The 18,586-nt window shown below is 40.6% G+C and overlaps 1 protein-coding gene across 1 annotated transcript in view; it reads right to left on the reverse strand.

Moving 5' to 3' along the window:
• Positions 1 to 18,586, reverse strand: part of LOC123726642 (macrophage mannose receptor 1-like) — a 55,514-nt gene that overhangs the window by 26,539 nt on the left and 10,389 nt on the right. The window contains exons 9-15 of the mRNA XM_082973172.1: positions 15,731 to 15,844; positions 12,167 to 12,282; positions 10,883 to 11,031; positions 8,041 to 8,240; positions 5,024 to 5,145; positions 3,120 to 3,204; positions 1,719 to 1,869 (exon numbers count right to left, since the gene is read on the reverse strand). Of these exons, the coding sequence (XP_082829298.1) occupies positions 1,719 to 1,869; positions 3,120 to 3,204; positions 5,024 to 5,145; positions 8,041 to 8,240; positions 10,883 to 11,031; positions 12,167 to 12,282; positions 15,731 to 15,844 (937 nt within the window). The remainder of the gene's footprint in view (positions 1 to 1,718; positions 1,870 to 3,119; positions 3,205 to 5,023; positions 5,146 to 8,040; positions 8,241 to 10,882; positions 11,032 to 12,166; positions 12,283 to 15,730; positions 15,845 to 18,586) is intronic.

The following is an 18,586-nucleotide window of genomic DNA, read 5'->3' on the forward strand; positions in this document are numbered from 1 at the left end:
CCGCTATGCCCTTCAATGAATCATCAAAAAGGCAAAGCATCAATACAGGACAAAGATTGAATTCCACTACACCGGCTCCGATGCTCGTCGGATGTGGCAGGGCTTGCAAACTATTACAGACTACAAAGGGAAGCACAGCTGCAAGCTGCCCATTGACGCAAGCCTACCAGATGAGTTAAATTGCTTCTATGCGTGCTTCGAGGCAAGCAACACTGAAGCATACATGAGAGCACCAGCTGTTCTGGATGACTGTGTGATCACACTCTCCGTAGCCGATGTGAGTAAGACCTTTAAACAGGTCAACATTCACAAGGCCGCAGAGACAGATGGATTACCAGGACGTGTACTCCGAGCATGCGCTGATCAACTGGCAAGTGTCTTCACTGACAATTTCAATCTGTCCCTAACCAGGTCTAACATGAAACATGTTTCAAGCAGATTGCCATAGTGCCTGTGCCCAAGAACACCAAGGTAACCTGCCTAAATGACGACCGACCCGCAGCACTCACGTCTATAACCATGAAGTGCTTTGAAAGGCTGGTCATGGCTCACATCAACACCATTATCCCAGAAACCTTAGACCCACTCCAATTTGCATACCGACCCAACAGATGACACAATCTCTATTGCACTCCACACTGCCCTTTCCCACCTGGACAAAAGGACCACCTACGTGAAAATGCTATTCATTGACTACAGCTCTGGATTCAACACCATAGTGCCCTCAAAGCTCATCACTAAGCTAAGGACGCTGGGACTAAACACCTCCCTCTGCAACTGGATCATGGACACCCTGACGAGCCACCCCCAGGTGGTGAGGGTAGGCAGCAACACATCTGCCACGCTGATCCTCAACACAGGGGCCTCTCAGGGGTGCGGGCTCAGTCTCCTCCTGTACTCCCTGTTCACCCAATACTGCATGACCAAGCATGACTCCAACACTATTATTACGTTTGCTGACGACACAGTGGTAGGCCTGATCACTGACAACGATGAGACAGCCTATAGGGAGGAGGTCAGAGACATCGCAGTGTGGTGCCAGAATAACAACCTCTCCCTCAACGTGATCAAGACAAATGAGATGATCGTGGACTACAGGAAAAGGAGGGCCCAGCACGCCCCCATTCTCATCGACGGGGCTGTAGTGGAGCAGGTTGAGAGCTTCAAGTTCCTTGGTGTCCACATCACCAACAAACTATCATGGTCCAAACACACCAAGACAGTCGTGAAGAGGGCACGACCACTGCTATTCCCCTCAGGAGGCTGAAAAGGTGTGTCATGGATCCTCAGATCCTCAGAAAGTTCTAAAGCTGCACCACCAAGAGCATCCTGACTGGTTGCATTAACGCCTGGTATGGCAACTGAGATGCAGTGCCTTAGACCGCTGCGCCACTCAGGAGCCCCATATAGCCTCGCTACTGTTATTTTAGTGATGTGCATTAATTAGTTATTTTTTAATGTTATTTTTTTCTTCTTTTTTAATTAAATGTTTATTTAGTAAATACTTTCTTAAAACACTTATTTTAAACACTTACTTTAAACTGCATTGTTGGTTAATTAAGGGCTTGCAAGTAAGCATTTCCCTTCAGGGATCTCACACAGCCAGTCATTGAGCCATACATTACAGTACCTTTAGGGATCTCACACAGCCAGTCATTGTAGACCTCACAGTACCTTTAGAGATCTCACACAGCCAGTCGTTGTAGCCCTCACTGTACCTTTAGGGATCTCACACAGCCAGTCGTTGTAGCCCTCACAGTCTACATCGTTCCAGGATCCCTTTTCATCCCAGGTAGAGTAAATCTCAGCACAGGACTGCACGCTGTTGTAGTTGTCTGGTTGCCCCTTCATCCAGTGTTGGAAGGACAGCTGAGGACAAACATATTTGTAATAGAAATACCTTTCCCATGAGGTAGACTTCTGATCAACAATACTTCCAATCTATCACAGACAATCATGAACATTCCTTGAGGAAAAACATCAGCCAACATGGGAGGCAGTTCAGTTGGAAGTGTTCAGGAACAATACCAGCAACACATTATTATAATTAGCAGTAGTAGTAGTAGTAGTAGTAACAGTATTACTAGTAGTAGTAGTAGAAGTACTACTAGTATTATTAGTAGTAGTAGTACTAGTAGTAGTAGTAGTAGTAGTAGTAGTACTAGTAGTATTACTAGTAGTAGTAGTAGTAGTATTACTAGTAGTAGTAGTAGTAGTAGCATTATAATTAGTAGCAGTCTTTCTATGACTAGCAGCAGTAGTAGTAGTATTACTATTATTATTATAATTAGTAGTAGTAGTAGTAGTAGTAGTAGTATTACTATTAGTAGTAGTATTACTATTAGTAGTAGTATTACTATTAGTAGTGGTAGTACTAGTAGTATTACTAGAAGTAGTAGTAGCAGTATTTCTATGACTAGCAGTAGTAGTAGTAGTATTTATATTATTATTAGTAGTAGTTGTAGTAGTATTACTATTATTATTATAATTAGTAGTAGTAGTAGTAGTATATTAGTAGTAGTAGTAGTAGTAGTAATTATAGTAGTATTACTATTATAATTATAATTAGTAGTAGTAGTAGTATTATTACTATTTTAGTTGTAGTAGTAGTAGTAGGAGTAGTAGTGTTATATTAGTAGTAGTAGAAGTAGTAGTAGTAGTAGTAGCAGTAGTAGTATTTCTATGACTAGTAGTAGTAGTTGTAGTATTACTATTATTATTATTATAATTACTAGTAGTAGTAGTAGTAGTAGTAGTAGTAGTATTACTATTAGTAGCAGTAGTAGTAGTAGTGTTACTATTAGTAGTAGTAGTAGTAGTAGTAGTAGTAGTGTTACTAGTAGTAGCAGTAGTAGTAGTAGTAGTATTACTATTAGTAGTATTACTATTAGTAGTATTACTAGTAGTAGTAGCAGTAGTAGTATTACTAGTAGTAGTAGTAGTAGTAGTAGTAGTAGTAGTAGTAGCAGTATTACTATTAGTAGCAATAGTAGTATTACTATTGGTAGCAGTATTGGTATTACTATTAATAGTAGTAGTAGTAGTAGTGTTACTATTATTATTATAATTAGTAGTAGTACTAGTATTATAATTCGTATTATTATGTGAACATAACTCACTGGTGACCCATCAGTCCAGGCGTAGCCAGCGTTTGGATCCTGAGCACTCAGGCCGATCCAGGAAGTCCCACCATGGCTACGGTATCTAAAACATTATATCACATTATTACCATGGCTACGGTGTCCAAAACAATATCATATTATCACCATGGCTACAGTATCCAAAACAATATCATATTATCACCATGGCTACAGTGTCCAAAACAATACTATATTATCACCATGGTTATTGTATCCAAAACAAAACTATATTATCACCATGGCTGGTTAATACAACTTCTATCAGTGTGAGTTAGCAGTATTACATTATTGGTATGTCTGGGGCCCCACCTAGTGGACCTTGTTTGAGAAAACTGGAAGAAGGTGGAAATAGAACTGTCATATACTGTAACAAACATGTTACTAAACCTTTATAGGTAACAAACATGTTACTAAACCTTTATAGGTAACAAACATGTTACTAAACCTTTATAGATAACAAACATGTTACTAAACCTTTATAGGTAACAAACATGTTACTAAACCTTTATAGGTAACAAACATGTTACTAAACCTTTATAGGTAACAAACATGTTACTAAACCTTTATAGGTAACAAACATGTTACTAAACCTTTATAGGTAACAAACATGTTACTAAACCTTTATAGGTAACAAACATGTTACTAAACCTTTATAGATAACAAACATGTTACTAAACCTTTATAGGTAACAAACATGTAATTTAACTTTTATAGGTAACAAACATGTTACTAAACCTTTATAGATAACAAACATGTTACTAAACCTTTATAGGTAACAAACATGTAATTTAACTTTTATAGGTAACAAACATGTTACTAAACCTTTATAGGTAACAAACATGTTACTAAACCTTTATAGGTAACAAACATGTTACTAAACCTTTATAGGTAACAAACATGTTACTAAACCTTTGTAGATAACAAACATGTTACTAAACCTTTATAGGTAACAAACATGTAATTTAACTTTTATAGGTAACAAACATGTTACTAAACCTTTATAGATAACAAACATGTTACTAAACCTTTATAGGTAACAAACATGTTACTAAACCTTTATAGGTAACAAACATGTTACTAAACCTTTATAGGTAACAAACATGTTACTAAACCTTTATAGATAACAAACATGTTACTAAACCTTTATAGGTAACAAACATGTAATTTAACTTTTATAGGTAACAAACATGTTACTAAACCTTTATAGATAACAAACATGTTACTAAACCTTTATAGGTAACAAACATGTAATTTAACTTTTATAGGTAACAAACATGTTACTAAACCTTTATAGGTAACAAACATGTTACTAAACCTTTATAGGTAACAAACATGTTACTAAACCTTTATAGGTAACAAACATGTTACTAAACCTTTATAGGTAACAAACATGTTACTAAACCTTTGTAGATAACAAACATGTTACTAAACCTTTATAGGTAACAAACATGTAATTTAACTTTTATAGGTAACAAACATGTTACTAAACCTTTATAGATAACAAACATGTTACTAAACCTTTATAGGTAACAAACATGTTACTAAACCTTTATAGATAACAAACATGTTACTAAACCTTTATAGGTAACAAACATGTTACTAAACCTTTATAGGTAACAAACATGTTACTAAACCTTTATAGGTAACAAACATGTTACTAAACCTTTATAGGTAACAAACATGTTACTAAACCTTTATAGGTAACAAACATGTTACTAAACCTTTATAGGTAACAAACATGTAATTTAACTTTTATAGGTTGACTCTTTGGATCCTAGAATAAGTCCTGTCGAAGATTTTTGGGGGTCTGGAATCGTTGCTAATCGATAAAGGTGTGTGTTGGAATATCTGAGTGTTTAAGTGAGGTTGTTTGTAGAACTTACACATGATGAATAGACTGGAGGTCCGTAGAGCTGTGTATGCTGAGTAGGTCTCCTCCAATCACCCTGCAGAAGTCCCGAGCCTCAATCCAGGTCTTCTTATCTGCGTGAGGCCATGTAAAGAACTGGACCAGACAGACAACCTATTCAGTGCACTACTTTAGACCAGAGCCCTATGGGTAGTGCACTACTTTAGACCAGAACCCTATGGGGTAGTGCACTACTTTAGACCCGAACCCTATGGGTAGTGCACTACTTTTGACCAGAGCCCCATGGGCACCACACAGGGAAAAGACTGTCATTTAGGACACAGACTGTCTCTGGATCATGATCTGTTACAGTTAGGAAGAGATCCTTATACTACAGACTGTCTCTGGATCCTGATCTGTTACAGTTAGGAAGAGATCTTTATTCTACAGACAGTCTCTGGATCATGATCTGTTACAGTTAGGAAGAGATCCTTATTCTACAGACTGTCTCTGGATCACGATCTGTTACAGTTAGGAAGAGATCTTTATTCTACAGACAGTCTCTGGATCATGATCTGTTACAGTTAGGAAGAGATCCTTATTCTACAGACTGTCTCTGGATCACGATCTGTTACAGTTAGGAAGAGATCCTTAAAACCTGTTAGGGCTAGGGGGCAGTATTTGCACGGCCGGATAAAAAAACGTACCCGATTTAATCTGGTTACTACTCCTGCCCAGTAACTAGAATATGCATATAATTGTTTGATTTGGATAGAAAACACCCTAAAGTTTCTAAAACTGTTTGAATGGTGTCTGTGAGTATAACAGAACTCATATGGCAGGCAAAACCCTGAGACAAATCCTGACAGGAAACTGAAATCTGATGTGTGGATATCACTTCAAACATTTGCCATTGAAACACACAGGGGCTTGTGATTCATTTAGCACTTCCTATGGCTTCCACTAGATGTCCCCAGTCTTTACAAAGTGGTTTGAGTCTCCTACTATCAAAATTGACTGAAAGAGAGGATGTTTATCTTGGTCACAGGGGATGGGCCATTACCATTGTGACGTCGGCGCCCATGGGTACTCTCCCTTTTCGAAACATTTTGAAAGACAATGCAACCGTCCCAATGGAATATTATTGAAGCCCTGGTTGAAAAAGCCCCTAAAGATTTATGTTATACAACGTTTGACATGTTTGAACGAACTTAAATATATATTTTTTGCTCATTCCTGACGACAAGTCAGACGCACACGGTACATTTTCACTAGCCTTCGGAGCGCGCTAACACTATTGGGACATAAATTATTAACTTTTTTGAACAAAACTACATTTGTTATGGACCTGGGATTCCTAGAAGTGCCTTCTGATAAAGATAATAAAGGTAAGGGATTATTTACAATAGTATTTTTGATGGTTGATCGTTCCAAGATGGCTCCAACATTTATAGCCTAGACTTTTTTTCTGGGCATACCACGTCGTTTATTGCAAAGTGTGATTTCCCAGTAAAGTTATTTTTAAATCTGGCAAAGAGATGGCATTCAAGACATGTTAATCTATAAGTCTTTGAATGACAATATTACATTTTAACAATGTTTTCGAATAGTAATTTTGTAAATTGTAGCGCTGATCCATCGGAAGCATTTGAGGGAAAATATTTTCTGAACGTCATGCGCCGATGTAAAATGCTGTTTTTATATATAAATATGAACTTTATTGAACAAAAAATGCATGTTTTGTGTAACATGATGTCCTAGGAGTGTCATCTGATGAAGGTTGTCAAAGGTTAGTGCTGCATTTAGCTGTGTTTTGGGTATTTGTGATGCATGCTAGTTGCTTTGAAAATGGCTGTGTGATTATTTCTGGCTGGGTACTCTGCTGACATAATCTAATGTTTTGCTTTTGCTGTAAAGCCTTTTTGAAATCGGACAACGTGGTTCGATTCAGGAGAGGTGTATCTATAAAACGGTGTAAAATAGTCATATGTTTGAGAAATTGAAGTTATAGCATTTATGAGGTTTTGCATTTAGCGCGACGCAATTCCACTGGCTGTTGATTAGGGTGGGACGCAAGCGTCCCACTGGCCCAGACAGGTTAAGTGACGACAAACCAGGTCATTATCCTAAATGACTTATAACCTCTGTAGATCAGTTGGTAGGACATGGTGCTTGCAAGACCAGGACAGTGGGTTTGATTCCCGAGACCAGCCATACTGTAAAATGTACGCATGCATGACTGTGGATAAAAACGTCTCCTAAATGGCAGATATTATTATTATGTTGTTATATTGTAGAACCTTGCTGTATAGATGTCAAATGAGGAGAACAACATTAAAATGTCTTCGGGATAGGTGTACCTTCCACGGGACGGTTGAGCTAACGTAGGCTAATGCGATTAGCATGAGGTTTTGAGTAACAAGAAAATTTCCCAGGATACAGACATATCTGATATTGGCAGAAAGCTTAAATTCTTGTTAATCTAACTGTACTGTCCAAGTTACAGTAGCTATTACAGTGAAAGAATACCATGCTATTGTTTGAGGAGAGTGCACAATTTTGAACATGAAAAGTTATTAATAAACAAATTAGGCACATTTGGGCAGTCTTGAATTTTGAACAGAAATGCTATGGTTCTTTGGATCAGTCTAAAACTTTACAATACACTGATGCCATCTAGTGTACAAAATCTAAATTGCACCTGGGCTGGAATAATAAATTATGGCATTTCTCTTGCATTTCAAAGACGATGGTACAAAAAAATACAAAAGAACGGTTAGGTTTTTCTTTGTATTATCTTTTACCAGATCTAATGTGTTATATTCTCCTTCATTAATTTCACATTTCCATAAACTTCAAAGTGTTTCCTTTCAAATGGTACCAATAATATGCATATCCTTGCTTCAGGGCCTGAGCTACAGGCTGTTAGACTTGGGTATGTAATTGTAGGAGAAAATAAAATAAGGATCTAATCTTTAAGAGGTTTTAACTCCTCCAGAGTTTGTTACTACAGTCATAATACATATTAGTTTCATTCTAAGTTATGTCTACCTTGAAGCAGAAGTTCCGAGACCCCACAGGATACCAGCCCTCATGGCACCTGGGAGGGACAGTTGTGATTGGTTCTGGTGTTGGCCCCGCTCCTTCTGCGAGGTGTTTACAGATATACTTCTCCTGATTGGTGCAGCTCAGCACATCCCATAATCCAGCTAAAGTCCCTGTTGTCATGGCCACACAACCCTGTCTACTGCCTGAGGTCAAAGTTGATGCAAAGAGAGAACACAAATACAGAGCAACATTCAGGTTCACAGCTAAGAGCACCTATAAGCATGTTCAATGATATTCAGTTATATGGAACAGTAGTATGAGACTCCTAATATAGAACTGTAGTGAGACTCCTACTATAGAACTGTAGTGAGACTCCTACTATAGAATTGTAGTCAGACTCCTACTATAGAACTTTAGTGAGACTCCTACTATAGAACTGTAGTCAGACTCCTACTATAGAACTGTAGTGAGACTCCTACTATAGAACTGTAGTCAGACTCCTACTATAGAACTGTAGTCAGACTCCTACAATAGAACTGTAGTCAGACTCCTACTATAGAACTGTAGTGAGACTCCTACTATAGAACTGTAGTCAGGCTCCTACTATAGAACTGTAGTCAGGCTCCTACTATAGAACTGTAGTCAGACTCCTACTATAGAACTGTAGTGAGACTCCTACTATAGAACTGTAGTGAGACTCCTATAGAACTGTAGTGAGACTCCTACTATAGAACTGTAGTGAGACTCCTACTATAGAACTGTAGTCAGACTCCTACTATAGAACTGTAGTGAGACTCCTATAGAACTGTAGTGAGACTCCTACTATAGAACTGTAGTCAGACTCCTACTATAGAACTGTAGTCAGACTCCTACTATAGAACTGTAGTCAGACTCCTACTATAGAACTGTAGTCAGACTCCTACAATAGAACTGTAGTCAGACTCCTACAATAGAACTGTAGTCAGACTCCTACTATAGAACTGTAGTGAGACTCCTACTATAGAACTGTAGTCAGGCTCCTACTATAGAACTGTAGTCAGGCTCCTACTATAGAACTGTAGTCAGACTCCTACTATAGAACTGTAGTGAGACTCCTACTATAGAACTGTAGTCAGACTCCTACTATAGAACTGTAGTGAGACTCCTATAGAACTGTAGTGAGACTCCTACTATAGAACTGTAGTCAGACTCCTACTATAGAACTGTAGTGAGACTCCTATAGAACTGTAGTGAGACTCCTACTATAGAACTGTAGTCAGACTCCTACTATAGAACTGTAGTCAGACTCCTACTATAGAACTGTAGTCAGACTCCTACTATAGAACTGTAGTCAGACTCCTACTATAGAACTGTAGTGAGACTCCTACTATAGAACTGTAGTCAGACTCCTACTATAGAACTGTAGTCAGACTCCTACTATAGAACTGTAGTCAGACTCCTACTATAGAACTGTAGTCAGACTCCTACTATAGAACTGTAGTCAGACTCCTACTATAGAACTGTAGTCAGACTCCTACTATAGAACTGTAGTGAGACTCCTACTATAGAACTGTAGTCAGACTCCTACTATAGAACTGTAGTGAGACTCCTACTATAGAACTGTAGTCAGACTCCTACTATAGAACTGTAGTCAGACTCCTACTATAGAACTGTAGTCAGACTCCTACTATAGAACTGTAGTCAGACTCCTACTATAGAACTGTAGTGAGACTCCTACTATAGAACTGTAGTCAGACTCCTACTATAGAACTGTAGTGAGACTCCTACTATAGAACTGTAGTGAGACTCCTACTATAGAACTGTAGTGAGACTCCTACTATAGAACTGTAGTGAGACTCCTACTATAGAACTGTAGTCAGACTCCTACTATAGAACTGTAGTCAGACTCCTACTATAGAACTGTAGTCAGACTCCTACTATAGAACTGTAGTGAGACTCCTACTATAGAACTGTAGTGAGACTCCTACTATAGAACTGTAGTGAGACTCCTACTATAGAACTGTAGTGAGACTCCTACTATAGAACTGTAGTGAGACTCCTACTATAGAACTGTAGTGAGACTCCTACTATAGAACTGTAGTCAGACTCCTACTATAGAACTGTAGTCAGACTCCTACTATAGAACTGTAGTCAGACTCCTACTATAGAACTGTAGTCAGACTCCTACTTTAGAACTGTAGTCAGACTCCTACTATAGAACTGTAGTGAGACTCCTACTATAGAACTGTAGTCAGACTCCTACTATAGAACTGTAGTGAGACTCCTACTATAGAACTGTAGTCAGACTCCTACTATAGAACTGTAGTCAGACTCCTACTATAGAACTGTAGTCAGAATCCTACTATAGAACTGTAGTCAGACTCCTACTATAGAACTGTAGTCAGACTCCTACTATAGAACTGTAGTGAGAGTCCTACTATAGAACTGTAGTCAGGCTCCTACTATAGAACTGTAGTCAGACTCCTACTATAGAACTGTAGTCAGACTCCTACTATAGAACTGTAGTCAGACTCCTACTATAGAACTGTAGTCAGGCTCCTACTCCTTCATAGACAGCGTACATCGTCTTGTATCTAAACATCACCATTCACCTTCTCCCCAAAGAATTACAACAGGTTTGATATTATATAAATATGCTACATTATCGTTATATAATATTGTAATGAAACAGATAGGGAGAGTGAGCTTATCCGCAGTGGTCGGTGAACCCTCAACTCTCTGGCCCTGCACTCCATCGACTCCCCCAAGAAAGCATGCTCCCTTGTGGGAGTTGATGAACATGCTTCTAAACGCATGGTCACTACAATATATAGTATTATTATATATCTCTATGGTTGTCCCTTACCTGGCATCTGTGTGTTCCAGTGGGTGTACCTGACCGTGTTGCTGTTCGTCCAGGTGAAGTCGTCGATGTGGTTCTGGTTGGAGAGTCCGATCCAGAAGTGTTGCTCTGGCCTGGACCCAACCAGGCTGATCAGGAAAGCATTATCCACCCTGGACACATTATTATTAAAACATTATCGTTATAACATTATCCACCCTGGACACATTATTATTAAAACATTATCATTATAACATTATCCACCCTGGACACATTGTTATTAAAACATTATCATTATAACATTACACACCCTGGACACGTTATTAATAAAACATTATCATTATAACATTATACACCCTGGACACATTACTATTAAAACATTATCATTATAACATTATCCACCTTGGTCACATTATTATGAAAACATTATCACTATAACATTATACACCCTAGACACAATATTATTAAAACATTATCATTATAACATTATCCACCCTGGACACATTATTAATAAAACATTATCACTATAACATTATCCACCCTGGACACAATCACATTATCATGGATCATTATCATCTATCATTATCATGGATCATTATCCACCCTGTACACATTATCGTGGAACATTATCATGTCACGTGATCTTGGATCATTATCATGACACATTATCATGGATCATTATCCACCCTGGACACATTATCATTATGACATTATTGAAACATTATGGTTAAAGGTATATTTTACTCAAAAACTATTTTTTAGCAGTTTGTCCTTTAGTCCACACCTAGACACATTATTGTTAAAACATTATCATTATAACATTATCCACCTTGGGTGTATTATTATGAGACATTATCATTATAACATTATCCACCCTGGACACATTATCGTGGAACATTATCATGTCACGTGATCATGGATCATTATCATGGATCATAATCATGGATCATTATCCACCCTGGACACATTATCATTATGACATTATTGAAACATTATGGTTAAAGGTATATTTTACTCAAAAACTATATTTTAGCAGTTTGTCCTTTAGTCCACTGTTCCCCAAAATGGTGTCAGCAGCCGAGGGTTCAAGATGGAGCACTTTCAGTATAGAGCAAAAACTGTGATGACATAACAGTGGACCCAATAAGATAAAACTATGTGTTTGTTTTTGAGTAGAAAATTATTTTAAACATTATAATGGAACTTCGTCCATCCTGAACTCATTATCATTAGACAATGTATTATCTAGACAAATTCATCTAGTCCACATTACTGATATAGAGAAGTACATCCCGGTTTCTCTCTTACCTGCTAGAAACATCAGCCAGATATGACTCTGAGCTCTTGCATGTCTCTTTGGCCTCATCAAAGGTCTTGATCTCTGGTCCAACAAAGTAACAGTAGGAGCCGTGCCTGGTCCAATGCTTCAGAGAGACAAACAGGGTCAGAAACAGCTGTTAGACTGTTGAGCTGGTCTAGGTGTAAGGCTGGTTATGTATCACATCAACACCATTATCCCAGAAATCCTAGACCGACTCAAATTTGCATACCAGACCCAACAGATCCACAGATGACGCAATCTCTATTGCACTACACACTGCCCTTTACCACCTGGACAAAAGGAACACCTATGTGAGAAAACTGTTCATTGACTAGAGCTCAGCGTTCAACACCATAGTGCCCTCAAAGCTCATCACTAAGCTAAGGACCCTGGGACTAAACACCTCCCTCTGCAACTGGATCCTGGACTTCCTGACGGGCCGCCCGCAGGTGGTAAGGGTAGGTAACAACACATCTGCCACGCTGATCCTCAACACGGGGGCCCCTCAGGGGTGCATGCTCAATCCCCTCCTGTACTCCCTGTTCACTCATGACTGCAAGGGCAGGTACTACTCCAACATCCTCATTAAGTTTGCCGACGACACAACAGTGGTAGGCCTGATCACCGACAACGATGAGACAGCCTATAGGGAGGAGATCAGAGACCTGCCAGTATGGTGCCAGGACAACAACCTCTCCCTCAACGTGATCAAGACAAAGGAGATGATCATGGACTACAGGAAAAGGAGCGAGCACCACGCCCCCATTATCATTGACGGGGCTGTATGGAGCAGGTTGAGAGCTTCAAGTTCCTTGGTGTCCATATTACCAACAAACTATCACGGTCCAAGCACACCAAGCCAGTCGTGAAGAGGGCATGACAATGCCTATTCCCCCTCAGGAGAGGTATGGATCCCCAGATCCTCAAAAAGTTCTACAGATGCACCATCGAGAGCATTCTGACTGGTTGCGTCACCGCCTGGTATGGCAGCTGCTCGGCCTTCGCAAGGCACTACAGAGGGTAGTGCGTACGTCCCAGTACATAACTGGAGCCAAGCTTCCTGCCATCCAGGACCTCTATACCAGGCGGTGTCAGAGGAAGGCCCTAAAAATAGCCAAAGACTCTAGCCACCCTAGTCATAGACTGTTCTCTCTGCTAACCAAATGCTACCCGGACTATTTGCTTTGACCTACCCCCACCACCCCACACCCCCCGCTTTCCCCCATTTTTACGCTGCTGCTTCTCTCTGTTTATTATCTATGTATAGTCCCTTAACCTCAACCTACTGTACATATTCCCTCAATTACCTCGACTAACCTGTACCCTCACACATTGACTCTGTACCAGTACCCCCTGTATATAGCCTCATTATTAACCTGTCTGAGCTAGGGGGCAGTATTTTCACGGCCGGATAAAAAATTTACCCAATTTAAACTGCTTACTACTCTTTCCCAGAAACGAGAATATGCATATAATTAGTAGATTTGGATAGAAAACACTCTAAAATTTCTAAAACTGTTTGCATGGTGTCTTTGAGTATAACAGAACTCATATGGCAGGCAAAAAGCTGAGAAGATTCCATGCTGGAAGTGGGCTGTCTGACAATTTGTAGTCCTTCTGTTGCATCTCTATCGATAATTACAGCATTTGTGCTGTTACGTGACCCTTTCTAAGGCTTCCATTGGCTCTCTAAAGCATTCAAAAAGCAGAATTTCGCGTCTCCTGTCTCTGGGCAAAGTACAGCAGCAGAGTTTGTAAGTGGTCTGCCTGGGGACAGTAAGACTGGAGATGCGCGTTCACAAGACCTCACCATTTTTTTCTTTCACTCTTTGAATGAATACAACGTTGTCCAGTTGGAATATTATCGCTATTTTACGAGAAAAATTGCATAAAAATTGATTTTAAACAGAGTTTGACATGCTTCTAAGTACGGTAAAGGAATATTTAGAATTTTTTTGTCACGAAATGCGCTCGCGCGTTACCCTTCGGATAGTGACCTGAACGCACGAACAAAACGGAGGTATTTGGACATAACTATGGATTATTTGGAACCAAAACAACATTTGTTGTTGAAGTAGAAGTCCTGGGAGTGCATTCTGACGAAGAACAGCAAAGGTAATCCAATTTCTCTAATAGTAATTCTGAGTTTAGGTTGCCCCAAACTTGGTGGGTGTCAAATTAGCTAGCCGTGATGGCCGAGCTATGTACTCAGAATATTGCAAAATGTGCTTTCGCCGAAAAGCTATTTTAAAATCTGACATAGTGTTTGTATAAAGGAGTTCTGAATCTATAATTGTTATGTATTTTGTCAACGTTTATCATGAGTAATTTAGTAAATTCACCGGAAGTTTTGGGCTGGTATGCTAGTTCTGAACATCACATGCTAATGTAAAAAGCTAGTTTTTGATATAAATATGAACTTGATTGAACAAAACATGCATGTATTGTATAACATAATGTCCTAGGAGTGTCATCTGATGAAGATCATCAAAGGTTAGTGCTGCATTTAGCTGTGGTTTGGGTTTTTGTGACATATATGCTTTCTTTGAAAATGGCTGTGTGATTATTTGTGTCTATGTACTCTCCCACCTAGCCCAGAGAGGTTAACTGGTGCCTCCGCACCTTGACTCTGTACCAGTACCCCCTGTATATAGCCTCATTAACGTTATTTTATTGTTGCTCATAAATATATATATATATATTTTTCATTTTTGGTTTAAAAAATGTATTTGTATTTATTTTCTTATTGTTTACTTCAGTTTATTTAGTAAATACTTAACACTTCTTTTTTCTTAAAACTGCATTGTTGGTAAATCATTTTATTGTCTACTCCTGATGTATTCGGCGCACGTGACAAATAACATTTGATTTGATTCGATTTTTGATGTAAATGTTGATTATGTATCTACCTGCCCAGGGTCTACAGTTGACAACTAGCTAGCTGACTAAATCTGGCACATTTACAGAATGTTTTTTTTTCTACTTTATTCAGACACTTGGAAACAGAAGTGGAGAAGTGGGAGTGACATCAGGAAGGCTTGAATCGAGGCTTGAACCTCAGTCTCCGGTGCGGAGAGCCATATATGTGGCTGTTCCTGAGAACATCAGCGCTATAGAACATGACCTCTGCTCTCCCTGGCTGAACTCTGCTCCCCCTGGCTGAACTCTGCTACCCCTGGCTGAACTATGCTACCCCTGGCTGAACTCTGCTCCCCCTGGCTGAACTCTGCTCCCCCTGGCTGAACTCTGCTCCCCCTGGCTGAACTCTGCTCCCCCTGGCTGAACTCTGCTCCCCCTGGCTGAACTCTGCTCCCCCTGGCTGAACTCTGCTCCCCCTGGCTGAACTCTGCTCCCCCTGGCTGAACTCTGCTCCCCCTGGCTGAACTCGGCTCCCCCTGGCTGAACTCGGCTCCCCCTGGCTGAACTCTGCTCCCCCTGGCTGAACTCTACTCCCCCTGGCTGAACTCTGCTCCCCCTGGCTGAACTCTGCTCCCCCTGGCTGAACTCGGCTCCCCCTGGCTGAACTCTGCTACCCCTGGCTCTCCACTCACCGGTTTGCAGCCTGGGTAAGTGTCCACCTGGTCCCCTGAGGGTTTGGAGGTAGATTTCTTCATACAGATGAAACCATGCTGGTTCTCACACACCTGGGTAGCCCACCTGCCCTGCTGCAAGACAGACACAGTCATACAGGACACCGTCAAGGAGGGAGAGGTTGGTGTGGTTGTGAATGGGTGGTTTGGGTTAGGGTTAGGGAGTGTTAGGGTTAGGGAGTGTTAGGGTTAGGGGGTGTTAGGGTTAGGGGGTGTTAGGGCCAGGGTTAGGGGGTGTTAGGGCCAGGGTTAGGGAGTGTTAGGGTTAGTGAGTGTTAGGGTTAGGGGGTGTTAGGGCCAGGGATAGGGGGTGTTAGGGTTACGGAGTGTTAGGGTTAGGGGGTGTTAGGGTTAGGGAGTGTTAGGGTTAGGGAGTGTTAGGGTTAGGGGGTGTTAGGGTTAGGGGGTGTTAGGGCCAGGGTTAGGGGGTGTTAGGGTTAGGGAGTGTTAGGGTTAGGGGGTGTTAGGGTTAGGGCCAGGGTTAGGGAGTGTTAGGGTGAGGGGGTGTTAGGGCCAGGGTTAGGGAGTGTTAGGGTTAGGGGGTGTTAGGGTTAGGGGTGTTAGGGTTAGGGAGTGTTAGGGTTAGGGAGTGTTAGGGTTACGGAGTGTTAGGGTTAGGGAGTGTTAGGGTTAGGGGTTGATAGGGCCAGGGTTAGGGGGTGTTAGGGTTAGGGAGTGTTAGGGTTAGGGGGTGTTAGGTTTAGGGCCAGGGTTAGGGAGTGTTAGGGTGAGCGGGTGTTAGGGCCAGTGTTAGGGAGTGTTAGGGTTAGGGGGTGTTAGGGTTAGGGAGTGTTAGGGTTAGGGGCAGGGTTGGGGAGTGTTAGGGTTAGGGAGTGTTAGGGTTAGGGAGTGTTAGGGTTAGGGTCAGGGTTGGGGAGTGTTAGGGTTAGGGAGTGTTAGGGTTAGGGAGTGTTAGGGTTAGGGAGTGTTAGGGTTAGGGTCAGGGTTGGGGAGTGTTAGGGTTAGGGAGTGTTAGGGTTAGGGGGTGTTAGGTTTAGGGCCAGGGTTAGGGAGTGTTAGGGTGAGCGGGTGTTAGGGCCAGTGTTAGGGAGTGTTAGGGTTAGGGGGTGTTAGGGTTAGGGAGTGTTAGGGTTAGGGGCAGGGTTGGGGAGTGTTAGGGTTAGGGAGTGTTAGGGAGTGTTAGGGTTAGGGTCAGGGTTGGGGAGTGTTAGGGTTAGGGAGTGTTAGGGTTAGGGAGTGTTAGGGTTAGGGGGTGTTAGGGTTAGGGGGTGTTAGGGTTAGGGGGTGTTAGGGTTAGGGGGTGTTAGGGTTAGGGGGTGTTAGGGTTAGGGAGTGTTAGGGTTAGGGAGTGTTAGGGTTAGGGGGTGTTAGGGTTAGGGGTGTTAGGGTTAGGGTCAGGATTAGGGGGTGGCAGGTAGCTTTGTGGTTAGAGCGTTGGGCCAGTAGGTTAGGTTGCTACATTTTACATTTTTTTCATCTAGCCTGTCTGGGCTAGGGGGCAGTATTTTCACGGCCGGATAAAAAATGTACCCAATTTAAACTGGTTACTACTCTTGCCCAGAAAAAAGAATATGCATATTATTAGTAGACTTGGATAGAAAACACTCTGAAGTTTTAAAAACTGTTTGAATGGTGTCTGTGAGTATAACAGAACTCATATGGCAGGCAAAAACCTGAGAATATTCCAAGTAGGAAGTGGCCTGTCTGAGAATTTGTAGTTCTTCTTTTGATTCTCTATCGAAACTACAGTATCTCTGGGGTTACGTAGCACTTTCTAAGGCTTCCATTGGCTCTCTAAAAACTTCAGAAAGCGGATTGAGGCGTCTCCTGTCTCTGGGCAGAGTATAGTTGCTCAGTTTCTCAGTGGTCTGCCTGGTGACAAAGAGATAGTATATGCGCATTCACGAGACCACACTGTTTTTCTTTTCCTCTTTGAATGAATACACTATTGTCCAGTTGGAATATTATCGCTATTTTATGAGAAAAATACCATACAAATGTATTTTAAACAGCGTTTGACATGCTTCTAAGTACGGTAATGGAACATTCAGAATTTTTTTGTCTCGAAATGCGCTCGCGCGTTACCCTTTGGATAGTGACCTGAATGCACAAACAAAACAAAGGTTTTTGGACATAACTATGGATTATTTGGAACAAAAACAACATTTATTGTGGAAGTAGCAGTCCTGGGAGTGCATTCTGACGAAGATCAGCAAAGATAATACAATTTTTCGAATACTAATTCTGAGTTTAGTGTGCCCTGAACTTGGCGGGTGTCTGAATAGCTCACCGTGATGGCTGAGCTATGTACTCAGAATATTGCAAAATGTGCTTTCGCCAAAAAGCTATTTTAAAATCTGACATAGCAATTGCATAAAGGAGTTCTGTATCTATAATTCTTAAAATAATTGTTGTGTATTTTGTCAACGTTTATGATGAGTAATTTAGTTAATTCACCGGAAGTTTTTGGTGGGAATACATTTTCTGAACATCACACGCCAATGTAAAAAGCTGTTTTTTTATATAAATATGAACTTCATTGAACAAAACGTGCATGTATTGTATAACATAATGTCCTAGGAGTGTCATCTGATGAAGATCATCAAAGGTTAGTGCTGCATTTAGCTGTGGTTTGGGTTTTTGTGACATATATGCTTGCTTGGAAAATGGCTGTGTGATAATTTTTTGGCTATGTACTCTCCTAACATAATCTAATGTTTTGCTTTCGCTGTAAAGCCTTTTTGAAATCGGACAATGTGGTTAGATTAACGAGAGTCTTATCTTTAAAATTGTGTAAAATAGTCGTATGTTTGAAAAATTGTAATTATTGCATTTTGGAGTTGTTAGGGTTAGGGG

Source organism: Salmo salar, chromosome 03 (assembly GCF_965601325.2).
Source record: "Salmo salar chromosome 03, fSalSal1, whole genome shotgun sequence".
NCBI classification, from domain to species: Eukaryota; Metazoa; Chordata; class Actinopteri; order Salmoniformes; family Salmonidae; genus Salmo; species Salmo salar.